This window comes from Cinclus cinclus, chromosome 16 (genome assembly GCF_963662255.1).
Source record: "Cinclus cinclus chromosome 16, bCinCin1.1, whole genome shotgun sequence".
NCBI lineage: Eukaryota > Metazoa > Chordata > Aves > Passeriformes > Cinclidae > Cinclus > Cinclus cinclus.
The window spans coordinates 15,080,074-15,107,116 of NC_085061.1; the positions used below are offsets into that span (position 1 = coordinate 15,080,074).

General features: G+C 42.7%; 1 protein-coding gene across 5 annotated transcripts; it reads left to right on the forward strand.

The window, feature by feature from the left end:
* On the forward strand, window positions 1–26,471 carry ABAT (4-aminobutyrate aminotransferase). Of its 5 annotated transcripts, XM_062503314.1 has the most exons (16): window positions 1–187; window positions 9,549–9,560; window positions 10,053–10,145; window positions 10,944–10,973; window positions 11,553–11,670; window positions 15,591–15,640; window positions 18,309–18,389; window positions 18,506–18,598; window positions 18,950–19,012; window positions 19,535–19,598; window positions 20,225–20,373; window positions 21,540–21,677; window positions 22,858–23,025; window positions 23,754–23,900; window positions 24,940–25,051; window positions 26,350–26,471. In XM_062503314.1, exons 1-16 carry the CDS (start codon window positions 125–127, stop codon window positions 26,469–26,471), a joined length of 1,503 nt encoding a protein of 500 aa, XP_062359298.1. In that variant the 5' UTR covers window positions 1–124. The 5 variants fall into 5 exon arrangements, with proteins under 5 accessions (XP_062359298.1, XP_062359297.1, XP_062359299.1 ...); XM_062503313.1 differs by lacking the exon at window positions 9,549–9,560 and having other exon boundaries at window positions 1–194; window positions 10,048–10,145; XM_062503315.1 differs by lacking the exon at window positions 9,549–9,560 and having other exon boundaries at window positions 1–194; window positions 10,048–10,145; window positions 21,579–21,677.
* The last annotated feature ends 572 nt before the right edge of the window (window positions 26,472–27,043 follow it).

The window sequence follows — 27,043 nt, forward strand, 5'->3', positions numbered from 1 at the left end:
AGCACAGTAATAGTGGCTGCATCCCTAGGGACATGAATAAGTGTTTGCTTTTCTTTTTTTCTTTTTTTTTTTCCAGAACAAGAAGGAAATTTCTCAAGATTGAATCTTTCTCAGTAAAGATAAAATGGCATCAATGTTGCTTAGTCGACAGCTGACCTGTTGCCTGCAGCAAAACTCCAGACTGCTGGTATTTGGTAAGTGTTTCCTTGCATTTTCCTGCTTCGTAGTTGGTAGGTGTTTCCTTGCATTTTCCTGCTTTGTATTTGGTGTTAACCTTACTCTGGTGGACAGAAGTCCAATTTGAACATTGCTGGGGTTTCTGCTGTGCTGCTGAGTCTTTCAAAACTTGAGGAATATGATATTCTGCATCTTAGATAATGATGCAGTTATAGTCCAAAGTGGACCACAATTGTTGTCCAAAGTATGGACAAACAAAGTATGTTTGTTCTTCAAACAAGAATGTATCAAGGTAATAATTTGCCCTGTAAACATGCTAACTGAAATAAAGCTCTTCAGCCCTTGGAGCTAACTCTGCTTTTACTCTCTGGCAGTACGTGTTGCAGAGATGAGACAATCATCCATCAAAATGGGCTGGGTTTTCTGTTTGTGCTGTGTAGCACAACCTTGCCCGTTTTCCGTTGTGAAGAGGTTTTGTGAGGCTGGCATGAAGATGTGACCCTCACTGGTGTTGTGTGTTTCTGCCTTGAGTGAGCTCTAGTGTGAAATAAAAACCTGCCACACGGCATCAAGCTACTTCCTCCTAAGTGAATGACAAGATTTTGATTGGCCCTTGCTTGAAATTTAGTGTGTGTATGTGTATATTTAACCTGCAGTCTTTTGTGAAATAGGTATAAAAACTAAATTCCTGGTGGCTGTGTTGGATAAAGCCATGTGGAGTCTTAACATCATCCATTCTATATAATGTTACACTAAATATAGTATGGCTTTTTTTTGTGACTGAGTAAATTTTAGCTTTTCTACTGTCCTTCCGCCCTCCTTCTGCAATGCCACTGTGCTCCTTCTGCCACTGCCAGGATTAACCAAGCACACCCTTCCATTTGCTCAGAAACTTAAACATCATTGATTTCCTTTTAAATAATACCCTTTGGGGAGCAACTGACCTTTGACTAAAGAACACCAAGTCTGGTCTTAGAACTATTAGAAAATATTAGGTCAGTGTTTCAGTGCAGGATGCGCTTCTATTTATGGGAGTGACGCACTGATGATCCACCCTGGGCAGGAGCAGGGATCGTTCTGTCGATCGTGGGCAATGGAAAGTGCTTGCAGCAAGCAGACCTCATTAGCTGTCAGTCCTTTGAGCTCATCTGTCACCTCAGCAGCACTTAATGCTCCCTGTCCCTCCCAATGTCTTGCACAATTCCATTCTGCTTCCCAAGCACGGAGGTGCAGGTGGGCAGTGGAGGGCAGGTGCACAAACTCCTCTTCCTTTCTCACCGTCAGTGGGGGAGTGTAGATCCTCATAAGAAAGGAAGGCACCTCTGGGCTCCATTAATCTGTCCTTGCTTCCAGGAAACTTCCAAGCCTGCTAAAATACTGAAGCAAATAATAGAGGGCCATGGCTGCAGGTTGTAGAAGAGACCTGTGGCCTCTGGATCTGAAAGCTTTGTGTGAGTGAAGAGACATGAGGAACGATGCAGCAAGAGGAGAGCCCTCACCAGGAGGAGCTGTGTCCTGTGGCACTGCTGCCTCACAGAACAGGCAGGAGGCTCTGATGGCTGTAGCCAAAGCAGGAGTTCCAGGCCATTTTCCTGAGCCCCAGCTCAGGCTGCAGTGCTGCTGGGCTCTGTGGCTCTTAGGGGAGTGCTGAGGGTGATGTCCTGGAGCTCTCTGCTCTAGAGTGCTCGCCTCCAAGGTATTTTTGAGCACTCGGGTTCAGAGCTTTATAGGCTAAAAAAGAGACTTACATTACTCTCACAGAAATCCTGCAGTGCCATTTGGGCTGATGCTTTTTTTTTTTTTTTTTTTATGGATAATGAAATGACAGGGTTGCCAAGGGGGAATGGAGGTGGAGAGGGGGGAATAGATTGCCTCTTGGTAAGTCTTTGTGTCTGTAGGCTGTCATGTTTCAGTTGTATGTATGCATTAAGCGAATCATCCTGTTCATCTTGAATCTATGACAAATTTATTTACAAAAAGACATGTTTGTTATCCTTGACTATTTCTCTAGTTGGAAAATCTTTGTTACTTAACCATTGCATGCTGTTCTCCTTATTCACATTCAATGCTAACCCCTGGCAAGCAGACTAGAAAGGAAAAATGAAAACCATTTAAGTTGAACAAAATGCAAAAGCTAAGCAACACTCATGACAGTAATATTCAACTTAAATCTTACCCAAAAGTGTAAGTATCATGCCCTCCTTGCAAAGAAGCCGTTAATTAGGTATGCTTTTGTTTTCCTTCTCTGTTTAATCTGCTTGATAGTTTGCCTTCAAAGATAAAGTTCACTATAATTTGAAGGGCGGCACAATGACAATAGAATGAGTAACTAATCTAATCTTCCTTTTACAAAGCCTCCTGTATGGTGCTGTCCATGGGTATCAGCCACATGGCCAGGAGAGGTGCTGATGGTGGAGAAATGAGGGTGTATCTTGGTGTTATATCTTACCTGAATTGAGTTCTGTTGCTCCTGTCAGCCTGGTGTGCTGCAAGTTGATCACAGCTGGTAGTGTTTATGTAAATGTTTGTTCCCTTTGTGCCACCTCTGGTTTTATCAGCTGGGCACTGCAGCAGGAAAGCTGTCCTGGCTCCATGCTTTGGAGGCAGTTGGGTGTTGGCTGCTAGGACAGTACCACAGCTATGAGGACAGGTTGGCACTTTGGAGATGTAGTTCAGTTTCCTGCTGATTACCCAAAGGGGTTGAATTTGTCTTTGAATCCTGCACTGAAAGCATGGCAGAAGGTCAGGCTGCTGCCTGAAGGTAACATCAGTTTGCATTAGTGCACGGCCGTGCCCTTCTAGGATGCTGATCTGTTCTGCAGCTTCTGCAGCCTCCTCAGGCAATGTGCTTATTGCTGAGCTGACCTTACCTTTGAATTTTTTTTTTTTTCGTAATATTTAGCCTAAGTTTCACAACAGGAAAAAAATCAAGTCCTTACTATTTGTCCTGCCCTCAAAGGACCTGGAGGCTGAATGTTTATTTTTCCTTTGCAGCAGCCTTTTACATGTTTGATAGCTATTACCTCCCCAAGACCTCATACTTTTCTCTCTGCTGAATACTGTTTGAGTCTCTCCTTGTAGGTCCAATTTTTTTCCTCCAGAATCTGTGCCCTTCCATTGCAGCGCACTAGGTAGACTAACACTTGTTGAGGCTGTACCTCACCTACCTTAGCCTGTTTCCTGTCTCTCTGGAGAGGATAATAATGTTTAATACCTGGGTGCACTGCAGTAAAGGCTGAGAGATGTTCATAGTAATTATTGACTTGTCCCCATCACAGTAATCACAAAGAGGCTGGAAAGCCATGAGAACGATTTATTCTCAGTAACACTTTTTTCTCTAGTATTGATCCTTGCTAAGACTTTTTACTTTTTTTATTTGTTTTGTACATTAAGAACCTCCCTGAGGAAATTAGAGAGAACAGCCTGGATTTGTGTGAGGGATGTGTAGCAGAAGCAGAGAACAATCCCCTTCTTGGGACTGAGAGACCTCAGCTTGAGGTCAGCTTCAACTGAAGTCCTGGAAAGTGGAGAGCAACCTCTCCTGCTTGACTGAGGAAACTTTGTTTTGCTGTCTGATCAAACACTTTCACAAAAAGCTGAACTATATAAAAACAATCACATGAAGCCTGTTTTTTGTAAACAGGCTCTGGTACAAGGCAGAGTCCAAGCTGGGACTTGATGTTACTCAGTTTCTTGAGTGAATGTGATGTTCCTATCCAGTTTTCTTGTTCCTTCTGTGCAACAAAGGGTGGATGTAGCAATGCTGGCTTTTTTTTCCTACCTGGGTGTTCTTTGTAGTTGGTTGTTCTTCTCCAAAGGTGTCCTGATGAGCTCTGTAGCTGTTGAACTGTTGAAAGAGGGAAGATGTAAAGAACGGTTCAGATCACAAGAACTGCAAGACCAGGGGTTGAATGCTTCTGTAACTCTCCTGAGGAGTTGATTTGGGATTGTGCTGGGACAGTGAAGGGGAACTTTTCTTGTCTTTCTTACAGGAGTTTCCAGCTCTTTATGGCCTGTGTGGTATTAGTTTTTTTCTTCATCTTTGGAGAACCCAAAGTGTGTATGTGGGAGTGCTGAAACACAGACAGTCTCATGTGGAAGAGCTACTGATCTTGCAGCATAAGCACTCTGTAAATAGCAATCTCAGTTTTCACAATGTTATGCAATAGTGATGTTCATTTCCCAAACATCTCTAGCTAACCTGGCCTTTTGCCATTCCCTTTCAAGATCTGTTAGTAACAGATTCTACTTGTAACACATAAAAGAGGACTCAGAGGAAATCACAGTCCTCCTACTTTTGGCTGTCAGGGCCTCCATGCTCTAAAAATTCTGTCTGGAGGGTGGTTTGCTCAACACTGTGGAGGGGAAGTTTAAGGTATGGGAGGTTGCCTGTCTGCACTGCCACAGGGCAGCAGTGATGTGGCTACATGGCATGTGCCTCCCTGGGAACTGCAGAACTTTCCCTCTACAGCCCTTCACAGAAGACACTTGTGTTTGAGAGCTCTGGTTATGTCAACATGGACTCTTCCTTTTCCTTAGAATTGTTCCTCCTGTTCATGACACTGACGTCCTTTCACTGGAGTTTCTCCCAGGTGATATCCAGTGGTACACTCAGGAACTGTGTTAACGTGAGTGTTATTTTTGGTCAAACACATGGGAGGTTCAAGCTCTTTCTAGCCCTGCCTTGATTGTAGCTCTGTTATCAGAGATAAGCACTCAGCACAGACCTGCCAACACTGGTGCTCTTTGTGACTAACAGCATCACCAAATTAGCAGGGTGCACTTATATTAATTATGTTGCTATAGCAATGTGGTACTTCGTTAAAATTGCTGACTGGGACTCCTGCTGAGCAGTGAGGGCAGCGCAGGGAAGCAAAGTTGGGAAATGAGCTCTTCTGCCTGCTAGCAAGTGATGACATCCTGTTGGATAAAAAGGAAGGATGTGATAATTTGCTGATGTTATTCAAGTGCTCAGAAAAATGATATGTGGTGAGAGCTTTGAGAAGTCTGCAAGAAAATTAGAATTTAACTTGTTAGGCCCACCTTCTTTAAATGGGATGGGTAGAAAATTCTGTGCAAATTGCTCAGCCTATGTGTTCTCTGAAGTGAGGTTCATTAACATTATTTACACTTGTGTTTTGACTTTTACCATGATAAAAAAGAGACAGCTTTGTTTACCAGGGAAAAAAGGGTGCTGTTCTTGGTTATGTTAGCTAAATGTAATTTGGTAATGCAACTTTAGAAAAGAACGCTTGGTCAGAGCCCATTAGTTCTACACATTTTTAAGATGAGAGCTGAGGTTATGTCATGTGCTCCTGTTCTTAAGATAATATAACACAAAATCCCCTTTTACTAAAGCAGTTTGTTCAGATGTCAACAGAAGAGCAAAGGATTGCCTTCTATTACAAAGTTAATGCTGTTAGTTCACTGAAGGACCAGCCACCAAGGATTCTCAATTCTTGAAAATACCTTGCTTGGTCATAGTGAGAATCTAAGTTTTTTCCTGTCCTATCTCTGCTGTGTTTTTGGGAGACAAAAACCCAGACCTGGGCCTGCAAATGTCTACACCTCCTAAATATCAAGTTGGAGTAGCTTGAATTACATTGTATCTTGTAGCTTCAGGGTTTCTATTGCAGGGTAAGTTGATATTAAAAACTCAAACAGGAAAAATTTGGGCTGAGTTGCAAAGCTCATTGAGTACCTTCAAGACAGGAATGCCAGCTGAGCAGAGCCTGCTGCAGTTTCCCAGGGGATGAAGCACTACAGTGAGTGACCTGATTTATTTACATTTTCTTGCTCCATTAGGAGACTCTGGTGCTGATGCTGGGGCTGGGGGGAAGCGAGGGAGGCAGAGCATGGCCTGAAATCCTCCTCCAGGCTAAACAAAGCAGGTATTGATGCAGCCATCCATCACCTTGTCCAAGTGCCTGGAAAAGCCTTTGCAGGAGAGCAGCCACGTCCCGGGGCTGTGCTGTGAGCAGGGCCACAGGCACTGGAGAGCAGGAGGCAGCACCCGTGTCCTGCTGTTCTTCAGGGCCTGGAGAGCAAAGCGTGGCAGGGGGTGTGGAGAGAGGGGTGCCAGAAAGCCTTGAGTGCCCGGGCACCCCGGCCCTTGGCAGGGCTCTGATGTCCTCTGTGCCTTTGGAGAGTGGCCTGAGCTCCCATTCGACCTGCAGAGCAAAGGCAGCAGTGAGGCTGGGAGGAAATGGGCTGTGTGAAGGGGAGCAGTGCTGGGGCAGTAGCCTGTGCTCAGAAAACTGCTGTCTTCAGCTGAGCTGGAGTTCTCAGCTACTCCAAACTGCTGGGCTTCTTTGCCTTTGTCACCACAAGGCTTTGGACAGGTCCCTGAGCACCAAGGGAGCGTTGGGCTGCAGAGGTCTTGGGCCATATGGCAGTAAGAGATTTTGTGTCTGTTCTGTTCAGGTGCCTTTAGCCAGGAGAGCTCCTTGTGTGTCAGTGCTGTGGCTGGCACACCTTGTGTGTGCCAAGAGTCACCTGGGTGTGCCCACAGTGTCCCTCTCCTGTGTGTGCCCCCAGAGTCACACAGAAATAAGAGCTCGGCAGGAACCACCGTTTTCACTGTCAATACAATCTCTCATCAGAGTCCCAGTTTACTTGAGTAAAAGTAGGGGAAGAAAAAAGAAAAAAAAAAAGAGTTAAAATGGGGAAGCAGAGAAATTGTTTCTGTGTTCTTAAAATTTGGGTTGCTTTGTTTATTTTTAATCAGCCCTGTGAATAAGTATGCCTATCTGATGAATAGTGGAGTGGGGTACTTGGAATAAATCCACTGACCTTGCTACAAATTGTGTGAGTTTATGCCAATCATTTATTATGCTCTCACAGGGAGAAGAGCTTCACTAAAAGATAAAGTTCAAGGACACTCCACTTTGGTTTTAGATTTTACTATCAAAGATTTTACTAGTATGTTGGAGTTTTGATTTTTGAGGGTTTTGTTCCAGCCTATATTATTTATCCTATACCTAAGGAAAAAAAAAAAATCACCACTTTTCAAAATCCTGTGCTCTGGTGATACAGGTCATTTTTGTTTTGTTTATGGCAGGCTGTTCCTTCAGATGTCAGCTACAGTGTTTGCCTGAGCCTGGAGGTGAAACGATGCTTTGGCAAGTGTAAGATCAATAAACTGGTACAGTGCCATTACACTGGAGTTAATAAAACCAGACATTCTGTGGGCTCCTGAAAACAACTATGTGAAATTAAATTTATATCAGTGAATCAGCCAAGAAATCACTTGCCTGTAGAGCCTGATGGCCTGTAATGTGCTTTAGGAGATAACAGGCAAGAGCAGGGAAGCCTTTTCACCTGTGTTGCATAGTTTTTAGCTGGCTCCGGTTCACAGACTTATTGAAAATGATTGTGGTTTGGATATGCTGCTCCTGAAACCTTTGCTAAAAAAAAATCTCACAAATTGATCAACATGACTAATTTGATAAAAATTATCTTTAAATCAACTCTTCTAGGAAGACCTGTATGTTTTGGTTCCACTTGACCAGTTTTGCTGAGTCTGAAAACCTGTCTGTTGATAGATATGAGCTGTGCTGGTGTGAAGTAGCACAGCACTGCACAACAAGGTGCTCTTCATTTTTGATAACTCAGATGTGCCTTTAGATACCTGGTCCAGTGTACCTGTGCAAAAGAGACTGTGGCATAAACTGTAGCATAAAGATGATGATGATGATGAGGTGACAACTGTGTGTTCAGATTGTAGTTCACCTGTCTTAAATCTGCAGCCGTGTCAAACGATTCCAGGTATGATGCTGGATTTCCAAATGTTTCCTGTCAGTCCCACAATGTCCTGTACGTTCTGTGCCTGTTGGTGCTTTCCCCTTTGGCATATGAAATAGCACCCAGAGCCAGGGGAAATGGAGAGAAGGGGTCATAGGAGAAGCAGAAATGTTTGCAGATGGTTTGCAGATCTCCACAGGGGAAGGAGTGAGTGCACAAAAGCATTATTTGGTCTCTTGCCCTTTTAGACTTGTGTGTCTACTAAACCTGTAGCCTTATTGCTGATGAATTGTGGAGATTTTGATCTTTTATATGCGGCAGCTTTTTCCCCCTCAGTGGAGCAGTTGCCATGCAGTCTCCAATTTATATGAATGCTGAACAGAATGACACAAAAATGGTGTTGCTGTAACAAAACCTATTAATAGCTTTGCGGAGAGGCACTGACGCATCTGAATTAAAGCCGGGGAGAATAATCATCTTTGCAGACTAAGTTTTCCCCAGATGAGCAGTGACTTTAAGTGCTCAAAGATGCTTTCAAAGGGCTGTGATTTTCCAGATACTCTCTTGAAATCAGGCTTGCTTGAGACAACCCAGCTTGGGCAAAAGCTGAGGCAAATGTCTCGAGTCACTGTTGGAAATTTCAGCTGAATGGCTGTGCTTGGAGCACTGCCGAGCAGTATCACAGGATACCTTCTGTTTTCCTTGGTAAATATTTGGTTTATTTAACAACTGTTACTTCCAAATACAAAACATTTTTGGTACATTGCTGGAACAGAGCTCTGGCAGTGAGAGGTGGGTATGGATGGAAGTGCAGAGGGGCTGGTGCTGCCCCCCCAGGGATTTCCATGTGTTTGACTGCTGGCCTGCCTGCCCGGGCATCTCCCTCCCTGCACCTCTGCCAAACTGGGGTGCAGTTTGTTGGTTTAGCACCTGGCAGCACGGCCCTGGCACAGCAGGATGTGGTGAGTGGTACCTTCAGACCCTGCTGCTCCAAGTGCCCTGGGCAAGAGCTGGTGTTGCCTGACTTCCCGTGCTGAGCTTGGATCTGAGCTGCAGCTGGTGACAAGGAGAGCTGAGGACCTTCATTTTGGGCCATCCAAATTGCTTCAGCTTAAAAATGCCTATCACAGATATTAAAAAAAGTTATGCCCTCTTCTTTCAGGTCCAAGCGTGATACCCCCAAGTTAAGAGTATTAAGATACCATGCTGGCTAGAGGCTTGCAGATGCTCCGTGACAAAAATGTAATTGCCAAGAATGTTGGTTTAGTTCAATATGTAATCACAGTGTGCAGAGCAAGCTCATAGTCTCTTGTTGGTAATCTTGGTAGAGCTTTGGTGTCTGTACTTCCTGTTTTGCAAATGTACAGTCCCTATATTATCCCATAATCTCTTTAATGGAATATGTGTGTATTTGTAATACATGCTTACCAGAACTGTCTATGTCATATGAAGTTTGCCTAAACAGTTATTTCAGGAAGGGAAGCAGAGCCTGATTCTGGTGAAGCACAGGAGATTTTTGCATTTTGTTTTCATTAAGGTGTCAGGTTTATTGCTATTCCCTACACATGTGGATAAAACCAGCAAGATCAGAAGGAAAACTGGCACTGATTGGGACTCAGATTTCAGAGCTGCCCTGCAGAATGCTGGTTTTATGTGAGACAAGGCCATTTACCTTTCTGAGACAAATCTTTCCCAAAGAGTGTTCTCTGAGCTATTGATAAATAGCATACTGGATTTTTCCAATGGACTCCCTCAGGCTTTTTGGTTATTACTGGTAGCTAACTAAACGATCTCTGTGTAGGAGTGGGGAATTTTTGGCAAAGGCATACACAGGGTGTAATGCAGAGACTCAACAAAAGAGATGGGGAGAGATGTGCTCTCAATCCTCCTGTGCTTTACAGGAGGAATATTCCCTTGGAATTTCTTGGTTTTGTTGGGTTTTTTTAAGCCACTTCACTGGTATGGTTTTAAGGCTGGTCAAAGATGAGATGCGTAGTTCATTTCAGACAGTTCAATGTAATTGGTCTCATCTGTCAGGTGTTCTCAGTCAGGCAAGGTATGGATGTATCTTCTGAGAGGAGAGCACAGAAAACATGGTCTTACTCAGGTTTTCATTATTTCTTACAGGACACAGATATATCAGTCAAGCTGCAGCTAAAATTGATGTGGATTTTGATTATGATGGACCTCTGATGAAGACAGAAGTTCCTGGACCACGATCTAGAGTAAGTTTCCAAAGTATAGTAACTTGGGGTTTGTTTATCTTTAGCTGTGTCTAACTTGCTAGAAAACAGATTTCATTTCATACCTTAAATCTGGTATGGATAAACATAATTCCATAACATCAAGAGGTTGAGAATGAAAAGCTCAAGAATGAAATGCCCCTCTCTCAGTCGCAGATCTGAATCTCAACTGCCAAGTTCCCATATGGAATAATTCAGACCAAAAGAACATCATATTAATAAAAACATCAGGCTTGGTCACTTGTGCTCCTGCTGAAATAGAAACTTTTTATGATGTGAAATAATGCTTTGGTTCTGAAATGAAGCAAGAGTTCTCATTTTCTGGATGTTGTTTTACTCTGGCAGAGTCAGCATTTTTGCATGTGGTGGGATTTTGGTTTTTGTGAGGGTTTTTATTGTTCTCAATACAAATGAGCTGTCTTTCTAGAACCAATGTACCAGTATCCCTTCTGTGTGACTCTGGCTTCTCTTATTTTCTGATTTCTCTCTTGTTTTCTCAGTTCAATTGGTCAATCTAGAAGAGGCAGCTTTCCCTTTTTGGAGATTTACAGTTAAACTGTGTTTGCAGCCCGTTTAGCTCTGCATGCCACAGGTCATAGTTTTGACTGTAATATTTGCAAGATGCACCATGAAAGTTCCTGTGGCAGGTAGAGTTGCCTGGTAAGCACACAGGACTACAAAGTTTGCATATGATTTATGGGATCATAAAAAAGAAACATACATTATCCATCAGTATTTGCTAATTACACACCTGAGACTCTGACATTTGTTTTTCTGCAGGAATTGATGAAGAAGCTGAATGGCATTCAGGTAATTTGTCAAATTTTCTGTCTTTTGGGGGGTGTTAATACTTTGATTTCAGAACTTGTTTTAAAATCTTGGCTTGTATGTTTATGCCACAGAAAAAGGTGAAACACTGACTCTGGGTTTCCATTCTGAGTACAATATGTGTGGTTTATATGTGCATTTGAATAACATCTTTTGTAATATATTTTGAGTGGTGCAGGTTTAATTTGCTAGCATCAGGGGTTTTTCTTCCAACATATGTGTTTAAACTATGTCTGTTTAAAGAATGTCAGAGTTGTTACAGAGTGGCCAATGAAAACAAGGTGTATTAGGGCATGAGTTTAAAAGTATGTCAGACTAAGTACATATTGCCTTCCTAAGACGAGCAATTTCTCCAAGTCTGTGCTTCATTTCTGCAGAAAAAGCAAAAACTTGCCCTTTTAATAGTCATTATAAAAATAGCTGTACAGTTATTCCCGTACAGTGAATATGTCTTTTTATCATAGCATTAGATATTTTTATCCAATTTTGCTGTATAACTGTTATTTGCACCTTCCTACGTACTGCCACTTTTCAAAGGACTATTTCTTTTTTTCCTTGAAGAATGCAGAAGCTGTGCACTTCTTTTGCAATTATGAAGAAAGCAGAGGGAACTACCTCGTAGATGTAGATGGCAATCGTATGTTGGATCTCTACTCTCAGATTTCTTCCATCCCAATAGGTAGGAGATAGTTGTACCAAAATGCTTTGTTTTGTCCTTAATCTGTCATTTTCTTATCTCAGGCACTAGCAGGGAAGTTGGTTGATTAACTTTAACAAACAGAGGTGACATAATGAATACCTTGCTGTGATCAGGGACAGCTCACTGCTGTGTACTGTGTAGTGGTGGGTTTGGATAGCTGAAGGAACTGCAAATTCAATACCTAAAGCTCTCTTGAAGTGCACAGCAGTGCCAGGAAGAAGCTCTAATATTAATCTCAACTCGAATGTGCAACTTCCACAATTCCGGTTGTCTTTGTTGGCTTGGATTTGTGACTTTGTGATTCTGTTACAGTATGTTACTGTTTTAAACATTAACAATCATGATGTAGACATTTTAACATGAAATTATATGCTTCAGTTAACATTTCTATCCCCAAAAATCTGGGGGGAAAACAAAGGAGTGGGCCACGTGGGCTGCAGCAGGATGAAAGAAGCTCAGCACTGAGCTGTGGTGCTGACTGGAAGCGAAGGTGGCAGCTCATCTGTCTGAGGGAGCAGGCACGGGGCTGGCAAGTGCCTGGGAGAGTCAGCTGATTGCTTTGTGAAGCCTTTCAAGCAAAAAGCAAGGCAGAAATGTGAGCCCCACCTGCAAGACATACAGGTTTCAGTAGGACTTCAGTCCCGTTTGTTTGCTCCTCATCCATGGTTCCTCTCAGCTGTTTAAAAATACACTTCTGCAGAAGCAAAAAGAGCAGAAGTGCTGGGATAATTTCAAAGGTAGCTCTTGTGCTATGTAAAGAAACTGTGATGACTCAAAATCATCCCTAGGGGCCTCCTTTCCTGGGAGATAGAATGTGATGTTCAGGTTGTTAAAAAATTTTTGGCCTCTAAGACCTAAGACTGTGATGGATCTTCTTTGTAGGCAATGTTGTTGCTGTCCTGTAGCACTCAGTGTAATCATCCCTGAACCCTGCAATGTCTGTAGCTTATTTCCAATGCAAATTCCCATTGCTTTGTATCCTTCAGGCTGCACTGAGATAACTTGGCCACTGCTCATGTGGAAAAAGGGGTGAGACAAGGAGCACAATGCCTGTATGCCAATGAGCTTGGATTTTAGGTTTCTAGGAAAGGAGGTGCATTAAGTGTTCATTGCTTCCCATTCTTCACACAAGAAATGAATTTGGAGAAACAAGTGTCGGTCATGTAGTCAAATGCACACTCCGAAGTATGAAAGTCAGTGCATACTCAAAAAGAATGAAACTATACAGACAGTGCACTGGGGCTTTCTGACCTTCTGGTGCTGGATGGTGCAAGCATGCCTCTTTTGATATAGTTTTGTGTATAAAATACTGAAGTATTATGAAGGAAATATTTTCTTAATGGGCAGAAATGGGCAGGGGCTCTGCAGTTTACTTTCTCTGGTTAATTGAAACTGGTGACATAGGACAAGACTCTAGTGCTGTGACTGAGCCTCCTAAACCACATAGTTCCTTTTTCACACGAGGCAATGCCTTCCTGAGGACAAGCTGGGTTTTTATCCTAGGGAGCATGTTCCTCAGTCCCAAAGGAGCTACAGTACAGTGCTTCTTGCATCTTCTCAGATAAGGGCTCTAGGATGTGCAGAAGCAAAGTGTAAATAGAAATGTAATATAGGCTGACCTAAGTCTAACACACAACGTTAATTTATATGTTTCAGTTGTACTGAATGACAAGATCATCTGAAGCTGCCCAGGTTGCTAGTAATGTCCCTGTTGGTGACAGAGGTAGGGCCTGGACTGGGAGAGCAAAACAAGATCACAAGGTGCTTGTTAGTCATCTGTGCTTATCTCTCTGCAAGTAAATCCAATAAAACCTTTCATGAATCTGTCAGGACTCTCCAAGATTTAATAATGATCTGTTATACTAGAATATATTTATCAGCAGAGGTTGAGAGTTAATAAGTGCCTGTGTGGAGAGATAAGAAATAAAGTATAAAAAACCTCTAGGCAAAGATGCTCTGGGCTGTCTCTTGCTGAAAAACAAAAATTAAAATAGTGTTTTACCACACTTTTATGGGCAGTTGTAGCACAGCACAGTCCTTTCATCCTGCATTCTGTCTAATATAGTTAGAGACCCCATGGAGCCAAATGCAAAAGGGATGTTATTGACATGTTGGCCAGCAAACATCCTGGAATAGCTAATGAAACAATGTGGTTTTCAGTGCTGGGAAGGTCTGTTTTGTTTGGGGAGTTGCAGAGAGGTGTAGTTGGATATTATTGACAGCACTCCACTGCTCAGTTCAAATGATTCTCTGGGCTTTCTCCATGTCATTATTTTAGCAGGCTCTAGTTGTTTTTCCTTTTGCAGACAGGCACATTCATGAGCCTGGAGGACATGGACGTTCCTGTCACACTGATCCAGACACACAGCAAGAGTGGTGGAGCAGGTGCCCTTCCTTGGAGCCAGCTCAGTCACCTCTGAGAGCAGATTTGTAACACTGCAAACCCTTGTGCTGGTCATGGCACTGAGACGAGTTAGTGCCTGTTTGCCATGGCAGCCTGGAGCTGTTTCACTTGTCTGCCACAGTATTATAATGGTCATTCAAGCATTTAGTTCTTCCTGGTGTTGGTTCCTGACTGTGAACCCACATGCCAGCTCATTTCTGCCACACAACCTGACTTTTCCACAGCAGTCAGGCTTTGAGGAGCCTCTCCTTTCACTGGGGCCTCTCTGAGGAGGCACAAGGGTGAGGGAGTGTTGGGAGGAAGACCAGACCACTTGGCCTGACATAAAGACAATGATAGAGAGATGCTGTGTGGGTGCAAAAAGATAAATCAGGGGTAATAGAGGTTTGTGTTGTGTAAGAGAATGGTATCTCTTATACAATGGCATTCACATATGCTAACACCAGCAACAGGATTGCAAGTTCTTACAAGCAACACCAGAATTGATCCTTGAGCTTCCTAAACAATAGGAGCTGTGCTTTGGAGATTTCTGAAATACTTGATTTACTCTCAAAGGGGCTCTCAGTGGCAGCCCCAGGTGCAGTTCTCAAGGACACAGCTCTCCATGTGTCATTCCCTCTAGCTGAACAACAGCTCTTCCCATGACAGCAGATGCCATGCAGATTTAGTTGTTCTGTGTCCCAAATAGCCAGCATTATTATCTTCATAATAATTTTAACAGATTTATCAGCATGACACGCTACTAAAACAATATGGATATTCTCTTGTTTTCAGCTAAAATATTCAAAACTGAATTTATAATTGATTTGTTAACACAGTTGCCTAATGCTCCATTGCTCAAACAGGATAATCAGGGCTGTTGTCATTCCACTGGAATGGGGATTCAGAAGCACAATAAGCTTTTGTAACAAAATTACCCTGGTCTGACTCCTTGAGCAGTAGGGAAGATGAGGTTTCCAACTGTTTCTACAAGGAAATTTAAAAGATTATGTTAATCTCTGTCATTGGCATTTCATAGATTAGAGATCAGGCTTTAAATGAAATTTCTGTCCTCTTTTGAAGCCTTTTTTTTTTTTTTAAGAGCAGATAAATTGGTTTTGCCTGTAAGCAAGCAAGTTATCCTGTAGACTATCAATGGATATAAATTAAGCACCTTCATTGTTTTAAAATTGAAGCTTAGTTTCTTAGTAAGAAGGATAAATTGTTGCATCTTTTTCCAAGCAAAACTTTGCCAAAGTAAGGAAATGGGTGTGCCACAGCTCCCAAGAGCAGTGTTGTGCTGTGCCCTGCACCCCGACAGGCTGCTGAAGGACACAAAGAGCACAGAGGTTTGTCCTACTCCAAAAGAAGTCCCAGTATTAGTACTTAAAATATATATAAATTACAGATAAACAGTCAAGCGTTAAGTTATGGTTATTCTCTAGATTATGCTTTGCATTACTTCATTGTAACCAGATAAAAAGAACTGTTTTCTTTCTTTGTTCTTTTTAATTAGGTTACAGCCATCCCTCTCTGATAAAGCTTTTACAGCAGCCACAGAACCTGGTAAGTGAATTAGAACATGAAGTACATGAAGGACTTCTCTCTCTCTCCTTGTTGTGGGCTTTTTTTTTTTTTCTTAGACTGATAGTGAGTGCTAATGATTCAGTTCAATTTAATGTATGATAGGATCTGCTTGCTTTACTTCTCACTGGATGAAAAGAGCTTGGTAGTGTTTAAGAAGACACCAAAACATTTTCTGTTTTACAAAAAGTAAACATCTGGGTGGAGCAAGCATTTGATATATTTGCAGGCACATTTAAATCATAGTTCAAACATACTGTCTCAAATTAACCATTTTAATAATGTTTTTTGAAGATTTTTTGAGCCTAAAAGCGAGCCAAAAACCTTAAGGGAGAATACAGTATCTTGCACATGGTGCCCTACATCTGGAATGCTGTGGGAATTTTAGGGGTTTTTTTGAAGCTGGTGACTGATTCCCATCTCCTAAGTGCACTCTAGCAGGGCAAAGAAATGCAGACATTTGAGTTCCTTGAGCTGATTTCCTTTATGGAGTACTCATGTCTTCAGGTGAGAAGTTCTGCTCTTCCTAGCACTAAAATACTTCAAGTTAAAAAATTAAAAAAAAAAAAAAAACAGCCAACAAAATACCAGGACTAGAAATGCTGCAGTTATCAAAGGAATCAAAGCCAGATCTGGATATTTTGGAAGGTCTAATATTTATGAATACTTATATTAACTCATGATTTCTAAGAATTATATCTTCACTATAATGCAGCAGTAGACAAAGTCAGATTTCAAAAACAAAACAAAAAAGAGCAAACAAACAAAGATCCCCAAACCAGTTTTAAAAATCAAAAAGCCCTGTTGCTGGTGGCAGTTGCTGATTTGCCCACTGGGGAAGGGCAGGTGACACTTCTGGAAGCCTGCAGTAAAGGAGCTCCTCCAAAGTCCTACCCGAGTGGCACAACTTCGATTGGTGTTAGCAAAGGGATTGGTGTTTTCCTGCAGGGACTTTTCATTTGGTTTGTCTGTAATGCTCCACATACCCTCTCTGTAGCCAGCTATCAACACAGAATATGCATCTGTTTATTTGAGCCCACAGCAGCTTGATGTCAATGTTCTATTTTTCTCAATTCTGGGTATCTCATTAACCACAAAAGAAAAATACACTTTTCTGCTTAGTGGGAAATGTTGTCAATTGACTGTGACAGCCCATAATCAAATTCTCAACAATTTTGTGTCAAAAAAGTCAAGTAAGATTTCTCATAGCTACTAAACAAAAATTTTGTGTTAACCTGCTATTAACATCCTTGCTTAGTTTTTCTTTTAAGCCTGAGTCTATTAAAACAGTGTTTTGGAAGTAAGACTCTTAAACAATTTACAAAGTCCTAGCTCATCCGGCATTCTGTCTTGTGTGATACTTGGTTTTCCCTAAGAATCCTGATGAAATGTCCTTACAGGTGCAGTGTGACCACTTACACCTCTTGCTGTGCCTCGCACATCTTGGAATGAATGAGTATTTGTGTTGAGGAGAAGGACTGAAGGATGCTGATAAATGTACAAGCTTCAGCTGCACTGAAAATATGAGTGTTTTTGGGGAGACTGTGTGTCCCCTCTGGAGATCCATTGATGCTTAACTTTTCAAAGCTCAGCCTTTAATTTCAGCCATTACTTCTTTAACCAGAAAAACAAGAAACAAAAGGAGAGGGGGAAAAAGGCTGCTTGGCAGCTGGCAAATGTATTGAGCTTGTCCTTCTCTGAGAAAATTTAATTTAAAATAGAGAGTAGCATGGTATGAATCAAATAAGATTACCCACAAAGACTAAGAGCAGCAATGAATCAATTTTAATCCATGACACAATTTAAATGAATTGCATAAATGTGACATTCATCTCCATTAGTGGACTGGGTAGGCTGAGGGGCTTCTTCCAGAGCTGCTTTCTTTCCTTAGAAATCCCTGTGTGGGCTGCAGGCTGCTCTTCCCTGACACCAAAATTACCTTTCCCAAAGGTGTGACTCCTGATGTGACCAGTTCTCAGCACCACAGAAATTGGAAAGGACCTCAGGTGGTCTCTTGGCCAACCTCCAGCTCAAAGATGGGTGGCTGTGACATGAAACCAGGGTGCTCAGGGCTCTATCTGGAATCTTGAAGGCCTCCAAAAGAGCAGCCTGTTTCACTGCTTCACTGCTTCACTGTCCTCTTCCTGCAAAACCTTTTCCCTATACCCAGTCAGTGCTTCTCATGCTTTGATTCATGCCCATGGCTTCTCATCTTCCATTGAAGAGCCTGGCTCCACTTCCCCGTGTTCCAAAATGGTCTGTCTTGAAGCTCAGTAAGGATGAAAATGCTGCTATCCTAACTGATTTTAGCTACTCAAACTGAAAGCCAGTAATAGAGATTTAAAAGCATATTTCCTGTGTATAAGGAAAATGGAGATTGAGCAGCTAAAATGGCAATATTGAAGAGGAAATGTCAATGTGAATTAGCATGCACCTTTCCTAAGGTGTCCTGCAAGAACAAAGTAGTAAGGATTAGACAGAAAAGCACGTGCTAATGCAGGAATAGTAGTCCCTAGCTTAAAATTACTTGTGCCATGATGCAGACTTATGCCTGGTATTTATAATTGGAATAAAATGGAACTGCTTTGATATCAACATATTTCCCATGTGATAGTAAGACCTAACAATTCCTCTTCCTTTGTCGTTTTAGAGCACTTTTATCAACAGACCTGCCCTAGGGATTTTACCTCCAGAGAACTTTACAGAAAAACTGAAGGAGTCTTTGCTATCAGTGAGTTTGAGATACCTGTGGACTGATCACTGTTATTGTCATCATCACTGTTATTATCACCTTGCACTATACTTGTGTTCAATATTTCAAGAGTAATTTTCTGTCTTTGCTGACAGGTGGCTCCTAAGGGTTTGTCACAGGTGATGACCATGTCTTGTGGATCCTGCTCTAACGAAAATGCCTTTAAAGCCATATTCATGTGGTACAGAGTAAGTAAAATATTAAGATATTTTTGCAGGTTTTAGATGTACAGATGCGTACTTACTCATAATCAGAATTGTTATTGCTAAACAAAGGCACACTTGGAGATTGTCTTGCTCATGATATTCTTTATATTCAGTCTAGTATAAATTGTTTACTATAATGTCTTTGTCTAAGTTTTTACTTCATATTGACACAACTTCAGAAGTTGGAAAGGAAATAAAGAAAGTGCAGATCACAGTCAGGGTCTTCCTTGACTACATTGTTGAATACCAGCATTACTGGTTTATGGTTCAGCCATAAATGCATTGGTTACAACTACAGGAACGCTCATGTTGGGTTGTTTGGGTTTTTTGCAGAACAAGGAGAGGGGCCATAATAATGTCACGAAAGAAGAACTGGAATCTTGCATGATTAACCAGGTAACATTGGTTCTTTACCACACCTACAGATGTACCTCTGGTTTGGGCTTGGAAGGGAAGACTGGGAGGGAAGGTTTAGTTTGCTATATGTGAAGTAGAATCTGGGTTTTTTACATTTAGGAAATGGTGCAATACAGACTGCTCTCAACAAATATCAGGGAGTCATCAGGAATGCATGGGGGTGCAGCACAGGGGAGCCCCAGCCTCTCCTCACTGAGCTCCCACATCCCCACCCCAGCACAGCCACCCCATAAACATGTGCTCCTAATTTGTGTGAAAAGGAGTGACTGCGCTGAAGGCTCAGCCTTGTCTGAGCTCAGCTGTGCAGTGATGTCAGGCCACCACCAAAGACTGCTCAGTGTGAATGCTGGGGTTTGGGAGCTGGGGCAGCTTCAGGGGGTGACCAATGTACTATTTGAAGGGTGGGCTGTAACAGCTTGCAACACCTGATGGAAGAGGGGCTCAGGGGGCAGTGAGGGGATGTGAGCCCCTTGCTGACCCCACTGTGTGCTCTGCTTGCAGCCTCCTGGCTGCCCTGACTACGCCATGCTCTCCTTCATGGGTGGCTTCCACGGCAGGACCCTGGGTAAGCTGTCCCCTGTCCCCCCTCAGCTCACTGTGCTTGTCCTTAGACACATCGTGCCAGTGGAGAAGGTGTAGGGTCATTGAGGTTTGCCTTGGAAGTCCCTCCAGCACTGGAATGTTGAGTGACAGTAGGAATTGATTTTACGTTTTTTGAACAATTCTTTTTCAGACAGGCTCTTATTTTCATTCTGAATCTACACTTTCCTGTCTGTACTCATGAAAATCTAACTCCTGGGGTAAAATCACCACAAACATGCTGTCATTCACTTTTAGTGGTTTGTATCAGCTCAGTCCCCATTCTAAGCATGTTACCTGAGAGTGCTGTAACTGTGAGCATTGTGAGCAGTTGTCTTTGGAGGGATGAAGCCCGCCTTGTCTGAGCAACCTGTCAGACTGACAGAGGTTCTCCTGCTCTTCTGAAACAGTGCATGTGGAAACTGATGCCTAAAATCTAGAGCAATCCATTTAAGCCTGATTAAATCCAATTACCCAGTATTTCAGAAGACAGTAAAAACACAGAGTAGTTAAGAGAATTCTACAGTCAGGCCATTTTTCACCTCTTGGTAGCTTTTTTCTTGTATTGTTCCTAGGTGGGTATTATTTTAATTTTTCCCTCTCTGGGCTTAGGTTGCTTAGCTACAACTCATTCTAAAGCAATTCACAAACTGGACATTCCCTCACTGGACTGGCCTATTGCTCCATTTCCAAGGCTAAAGTATCCCCTGGAAGACTTTGTGAAGGAGAATCAACAGGAAGAAGCCCGTTGTTTAGAGGAGGTAAAAAATTCCCTGGCAGCTTTCTGTTGTTTTTGATTTGAAATGATGAATAGTGTTGGTAGGATTAGTGCTTTTCACTAAAGGGATGTTTTCAGGGATTGGAACAGGCTGTGATTGGACCAGCATTCACTGTTGTTTACAGTCAGACCTTTCTCCCTGCCAGCTTACTGGGAGTACAGGGCTGCATGAGTGATACCAAAGAGAAATTTCACCCTCAGAACTTCATTGTATCACAGTGAACTTGTCTGCCAGCTCTCACCAAAGGGCCATGGGCTGAGAGAGAGCATAGTGTGGCTAACCCTCTGTGCAGAGAGAACCTCTAACAGTATTTCAGCCTTTCCAGCTTTTCCATGGCAGCTTCTGGCAGAAAGCTATGATTGGGCAGGGATGGACCTGCAAGTCCACTCAGCCAAATCTGCCTCACTTCAGAGAACACAGAAAGCCCAGCAAACAGCTTCCCTGGGGCTGCTCCAGGGTAGCTTTAGTGGGAGAAACGCAGTGCTGGTAGCTGTTATTTTAAAAACAAACAAACAGACCAACCAAAAAGCCAAACGTTTTCTTAGCAAGTCTGTGCTTGGCTTACTGGCTCCCTTTGGAAACCATTGCTGTGTGCAGCCTGCAGGGGCTGTGGGCTGAGGGCTGTGAGGGGGATTTCAAGCACAAACACACCATTAATTGCAGCAACTGGCACTAGGAGGTTAATGAGAATTATCTGTCAGTCCCTTACAACAACAGGATTTCTGCACTATTTCATCTGATTAATTTTAATACATATGAAGTGGGTGACTGTGAAAAGTGAATTTTCCAGACTACCTTTTCTAATACATTAGCAGAGTTTTCATTTCTGACACAAAATCTATCCCCTTCCATATCACTTAGGTGGAATGACAGCTGAGCTGCAGTGGTGCTCAGCACACTGCCAGCAGAGCCTGACTAGAGCTTTCACAACACTGTAGATAAACGTGCAACAGGATTTAAACCTATTCAGGAACAAGAAGGCAGTGTTAAATGCTGGAGGAACCACTTGTTAATCCTTTATGCCTCCTGATACCTTTATAGCCGGGAATGTCCACACAAAGTTGAAGTTCTGGTGAGATTTAATCTAGCTGGGAGGAACTGTACAAATGTTCTGGAAGGGGGATGTACCGTAAGTGTTTGATTCACAGGTGGAAGACCTGATTGTAAAGTACAGGAAAAAGAAGAAGATTGTGGCTGGAATCATTGTGGAACCAATACAGTCAGAGGGAGGGGACAATCATGCTTCAGATGACTTCTTCAGAAAGCTGCGAGATATTGCCAGAAAGGTAATAAAACATTTCCCTGGACACTCAGTGGTAGCTAAAACATGCACCCACACACTGTGGGTGTCTCCTGAGGCTTTGCCCTGCTCCAGGCTCTTGGGGGGTTTCACAGGTTTCCCTAGCAGTAGTCAGGGTAGTTATGTACCACACACAAGCAATCCCTGCTCTCTTCCATTTGATTCACACCTAATGGCTTCCTCTGTCCAATAAATTATCTTCTGATTTCAAAGTGAGAAAGAAATTACTCTGATTCATTATTCACTCTTATTCATCATCAGCTATGCATTTTGCAGGTGTGTTCTTTAAGTTATCATGCTAGTTGGTTGAGGAGGTTCCATTTCTGAAGAAGCAGGTTGTGAAAACCATAAATTTTAATGACATTTTTTAATTGCAAAAAAAAAAAAAAGCTGAAACACAACTTGAGTCCAACCATAGTGCTTATGTTCCAATAAAATAATGAAAAGGACAGTTGTCTTTGTATTTGGAATGCATAGTTATCTATTTAGAAGGTATGACCCTCTGTGATACTTAGTCCATGCTTTTTTTCACCCTCAAAACATCTGTGCGCTAAAGAGATGCTGCCAAAAGTTTTTGGCACCCATTGTTTTTTTAAATACAGTATTATGATATAGCTTGCTCTCCCTGTCACAAAGTTTGGACAAAATAGTCCTTCACATAAAAACCCCACATTGCCAGCTCCCAGGTGTAGCTCTTTCAGCAGAGTTGTCTGAAAAGGCAGCTTTTCATGCCCCCTAAAGTCTGGTACTGCCTCTGTGCCACATAATGCCCAATTCTGACTGGGGGCAGAGAATTCATATTTCAAACAAACAAAGCCCCTAGAAATGACACTCTGCTTCCATCAGGAGCTTTGAAAATCCCACCTCTGCTCCTCCCAGATGTTTTCAGGTATCCTCTAGAAATGCTCAAGACTATATTAAAACATGTACTTGATGTGTATGGTTAGAAAACAAGTTTCTAGTGCCTTTCTGAAAAATAACGGAATTTTTAACAATGAAATCTGACATATAAGTGCCTTTTTGGGGTATTGAGGAGGGAAGGTTGGGGCAGTGAAGGGAGAGGAAGGAGAGGTATTGCCTGTGATTGGCTTGTGTTGATGTGTTCACTAAGTTTCTGGTTTGGGAAGGAGGGCTCACATTCCCTGCTCCACTGTCTGTCTCTGCAGCATGGCTGTGCTTTCCTGGTGGACGAGGTGCAGACAGGAGGTGGCTGCACAGGAAAATTCTGGGCACACGAGCACTGGGGCCTGGATGACCCAGCTGATGTGGTAACATTCAGTAAGAAGATGATGACAGGAGGATTTTTCCACAAAGAGGAGTTCAGGCCAAATGCTGTAAGATTTTTAATGAAACTTGAACTCTGTGCTAGTTGGTGACCCCCTGAGGAGTGATTGTAACATCCATGGAAGGGACAAGGTTTCTTCCAGCAGTGCAGGTTCAGCTGGATGGGGCTGCTGTTTTACAGAAACTTAATGTGTGCTCACACAATAGTTGTCATCACCTCTTCACTTTTATTCCAGTTGTCAGTCACCAAGGTCATAAAGCTGATGGTGGGGAGAGGAGAACTGGTTTAAGCCTAATGGAATAAGCCTTCAGTACAAAATCCAACCACAAACAGACACCGTCTCCTGTAGGGCAACTTGAGAATTTCAGAGCTTGTATGTCAGCATTACAGATTCTGTCAGCAAGATTTCTTCTTTGCAGTAATGACATTTTAGATGTAATAAATGAAGAAAAAAAAGTCAAATTAAGGGGAAGAACATGAAGCTTGATGTAAAAGGCTGCATAGGTGATGCTGATTTCCTGTCGTCTGTAGCTGTGTTTCAGTGAGACATCAGAGTAGCGAGGCAGAGTGCACTAAATGAGAAGCATGAAGTAATCACCATTTGTTTCAGCTCAACAATGGGGTTTTGCTTCATACCATAAAAAAGGGGGTTTGGTGAGGTTAATGCAGGCCTTTTCATACACCTCATGTTTGCGCTGCCAGTGTGATGCCTTTTCTTAACTCACAGTGACCTGCCTGTTAGCATGTTCCACAACTCTTTGTGCACTGTTTCCCCAGCCCTACCGGATTTTTAACACCTGGCTTGGAGATCCATCCAAAAACCTTATGCTTGCTGAAGTCATTAAGGTTATTAAAACAGAAGACCTTCTAAACAATGCAACCCATGCTGGGAAAGCACTACTGACTGGGCTGCTGGATTTGCAGGTAAACATCTGGAAGGATTGTAGATAAGAAGGAGAAATTTGCTGCTGAAGTAGGATCTGACCTCATCCAGTCTGCACACTTGGACTGAGGAACTCCAGCTGGGGTCTAGACCATTATAATAACTTCAACACAGGCCTGAATAAATGTGTCCCATTTGGAATTAAAGTAAACTTTCTTTTACTGACTTGAAAATGCTGGGTTGATATAGATTAAGCCAATATAAAGGGTAATCCCCAAAATATCTGAAGGTATGTACTGCAGCCAATTAAATTACTTTGCTAGAAGATTTTGTTACCATAAGCAGCTGGTATTTCCTTGTCCTGAAGTTCTTTTTAAAGGAAGGTGCTTTCATATTTTGTTCTAATTCTGCTGGGCTGTTGAAATAAGAATTTTTTATCTTTCCGTCCCTTGTTTAAGGGAAATTCCTTACAGCTTCTACTGTGGAACTCTACAGACAGGCATTTAAGGGTAGGCTAGCAGGTGCTCACTTCCCAAAGGCATTTTGCATAGAATAATCCCAAACACAGTCTCTTGCTCTCTCCACACCTTTAAGACATAGCAGGCAGGAGAACAGAAAATACTAGAATCTCATACTTCAGAGGGCCAGAATACAACTAGTCCCATCCAAAAGATTGCTCTTCCAAAAGATGAGGCTTGTGATTTGAGAGTAAGTGATGCAGATGCTACTGGCAAGTGTCTCAGTGCAGGGTAAGGATGAGCTGGTTTCTAGCCCCAGTGCAGATGGTTTATGCTGAGGTTTTCCTAGATCAGGAATGCTCAGGTTTCCCACTGTAGATGTAAATAAGGTGTGTTGTGTTTCAAAAAATATTTTACTTGACCCAGCTCGTGGGTCAGATTCATTTTCCCTCCCTGCTTTGTGCTGGGCTCTGCAGGCTGAGCAGGGCACGAGGCCATGTGAGCCACGCTCCAATCCAGTGGAGCAAGGAGGCAGCAGGCTTTCCACCGGCAGAGCCAGGCTTGCCACCAGGTGTCCTCTGTTGCAGCATCTGCCATGTGCTTGTCTCTCCTCTCTCTGCAGGCTCGTTACCCCCATCTCATCAGCAGAGTGAGAGGAAGAGGAACATTCTGTTCGTTTGACACTCCAAATGATGCAACTAGAAACAAGTTAATTACAATAGCCAGAAACAAAGGTAAGAAACTGTGTGGATGAGTTTCACATGACAAACAGTAGCATTCACATGTGGAGGTAATGCTTCATATTTTCCTTTTCATATTGCGTATGAGGATTTCAGGATCAAAGGACAGTAGTGAAATGACACTACTCTTTTGGATTTAGACTTTTCTGGAAATATTTATTGTCAGAGACCTCAGAGCAGTCTGTTGCATGGTGTGTACATTTACCAGTCTCTGCAGGTCTGAGATTACTGGAAGAGATCTGTGTAGGGCATGACTTTTTATGACATCAGATTCAGAGTCCTCTGCAGTGACTTTAGGTGCCCATGGACATGCTTACTTCTAGAAACAGGAAAGTTAGAAGAAAGTTAGTATTGCTCAGGAAAACACAGCGAGAAGAACAATGAGTTTTATAAATATGTGATTCCTATGCCTAGGAATACCTAATGATGAAATACAAGTGCCTAGAATGGGCACAGATCTACAGTGGCAGCCCTGTTTTCCCACAGAACTGTTACCAGCTGCAGACAGGCCCAGGTATCATGAGGGAAACCTTGGGATCCAGACCTAACATTCTCTTTGCATTTAACTGTGTGGGCGCCATGTTTTTGCTGTTACTCCTATCTCTTGAAAGAAGCAGGCAGTGCTGCTTTGGTATTTTTTTAAACTGTGGTGAAACCAAAATTTTAGACTATAAAAGACACCATTTTTTGTTCTTGGAAACTAAGCCAGCAGGGAGAGAAGGCAGGTGGTCTGTTTCATGGTAAACCAAGGCTCTGCTTTGAGGCAGGGTAAGTTCATCTTAGTAATATGGGTTCTCATTGCTCAAACATTCCAAGAATTGATTTTGGGCTAAAAAGTGCATTTAAAGCACTGCAGGGAGAGATTTGCAGGCACTGAGATGTTTTAACTTCTTGTCATTAAAAACAGATTAGTTTTAAAAACCAATGCAAAGAAATCTCCCGTGTCTTGTTGTGGCACCGAGATACTTGACCAGGAGACTGCAGCTCTGAAATCTCAGATGCTGTTTAAGCTCTGTGCTGGATGGATTCTTTCCACTGTTGTCAGGATTAGTCCCAATACTCCAAGTGTTTTATAGAACAGCTCCAGCACCCACCGTGTTCTTCTAAGCTGCTGTGAAGCTTGAGGCCATTCACACCGCGATGTGCTGTACCACGGTGTGGCTAGCAGGATTTGGGGAGCTTCTGTTGGCCCTCCACAATGAGAGTATCCTCATTCAGACTGAGACCTGAATTTTTGTGGCTATTTGGCAAAGATGGAAATGACTAGAGGACCTATTCTGTTCTCATTTCAGGTGTTGTTCTGGGAGGCTGTGGAGACAGATCCATCCGTTTTCGTCCCACACTGATCTTCAAGGATCACCACGCGCACCTCTTTCTGAACATTTTCAGTGACATCTTGGCAAACTTCAAGTAAAGAAAAGCAGTTCCCTTGCACTAAACAGCTGATTATGAAATTAGTTTGCATTAATCCATGTCCTCTCTACTTACAAGCTAAGTGTGAAATCATAAACTGAGGTTTGTGTTCTGTCTGTAATCCTGCCCAAGGCAAGCTGCTCCATGCACATGTGCCCCAGGCAGAGCATTGGCACTGGTCACCAGCAGGTACATGCAGCTGTCCCTCACTGTGCATTCCCTAGAAAATGTGGACTGGTGCATTCCCTAGAACCTCCCTCTTCTGGCCTGGGCCATGTTAACTGCAGAGTCCCCCCTTCAGCCACGTCCCTGACTCTTCACTGTCTGAGCAGGACCTGGTACAGTTTCCACAGGTGACCCTGGCAGATTCGTGTCCAGAAGCAACAGCCAGTGTGGCCAAATGCTCAGAGCCACACGCCTGCCACACAGAGAGCCGTTCTCTAACGGCAGCGGGAATAAAACCAGTGTTTCAAGGAAAGCTCTGCTTTCCACCACTGCCAAGCACAGTATTTTACAGGATAATTTCCAGCTTTATTCCCTCGAGTACAGGCATCTGCCATACCAACTGCATCA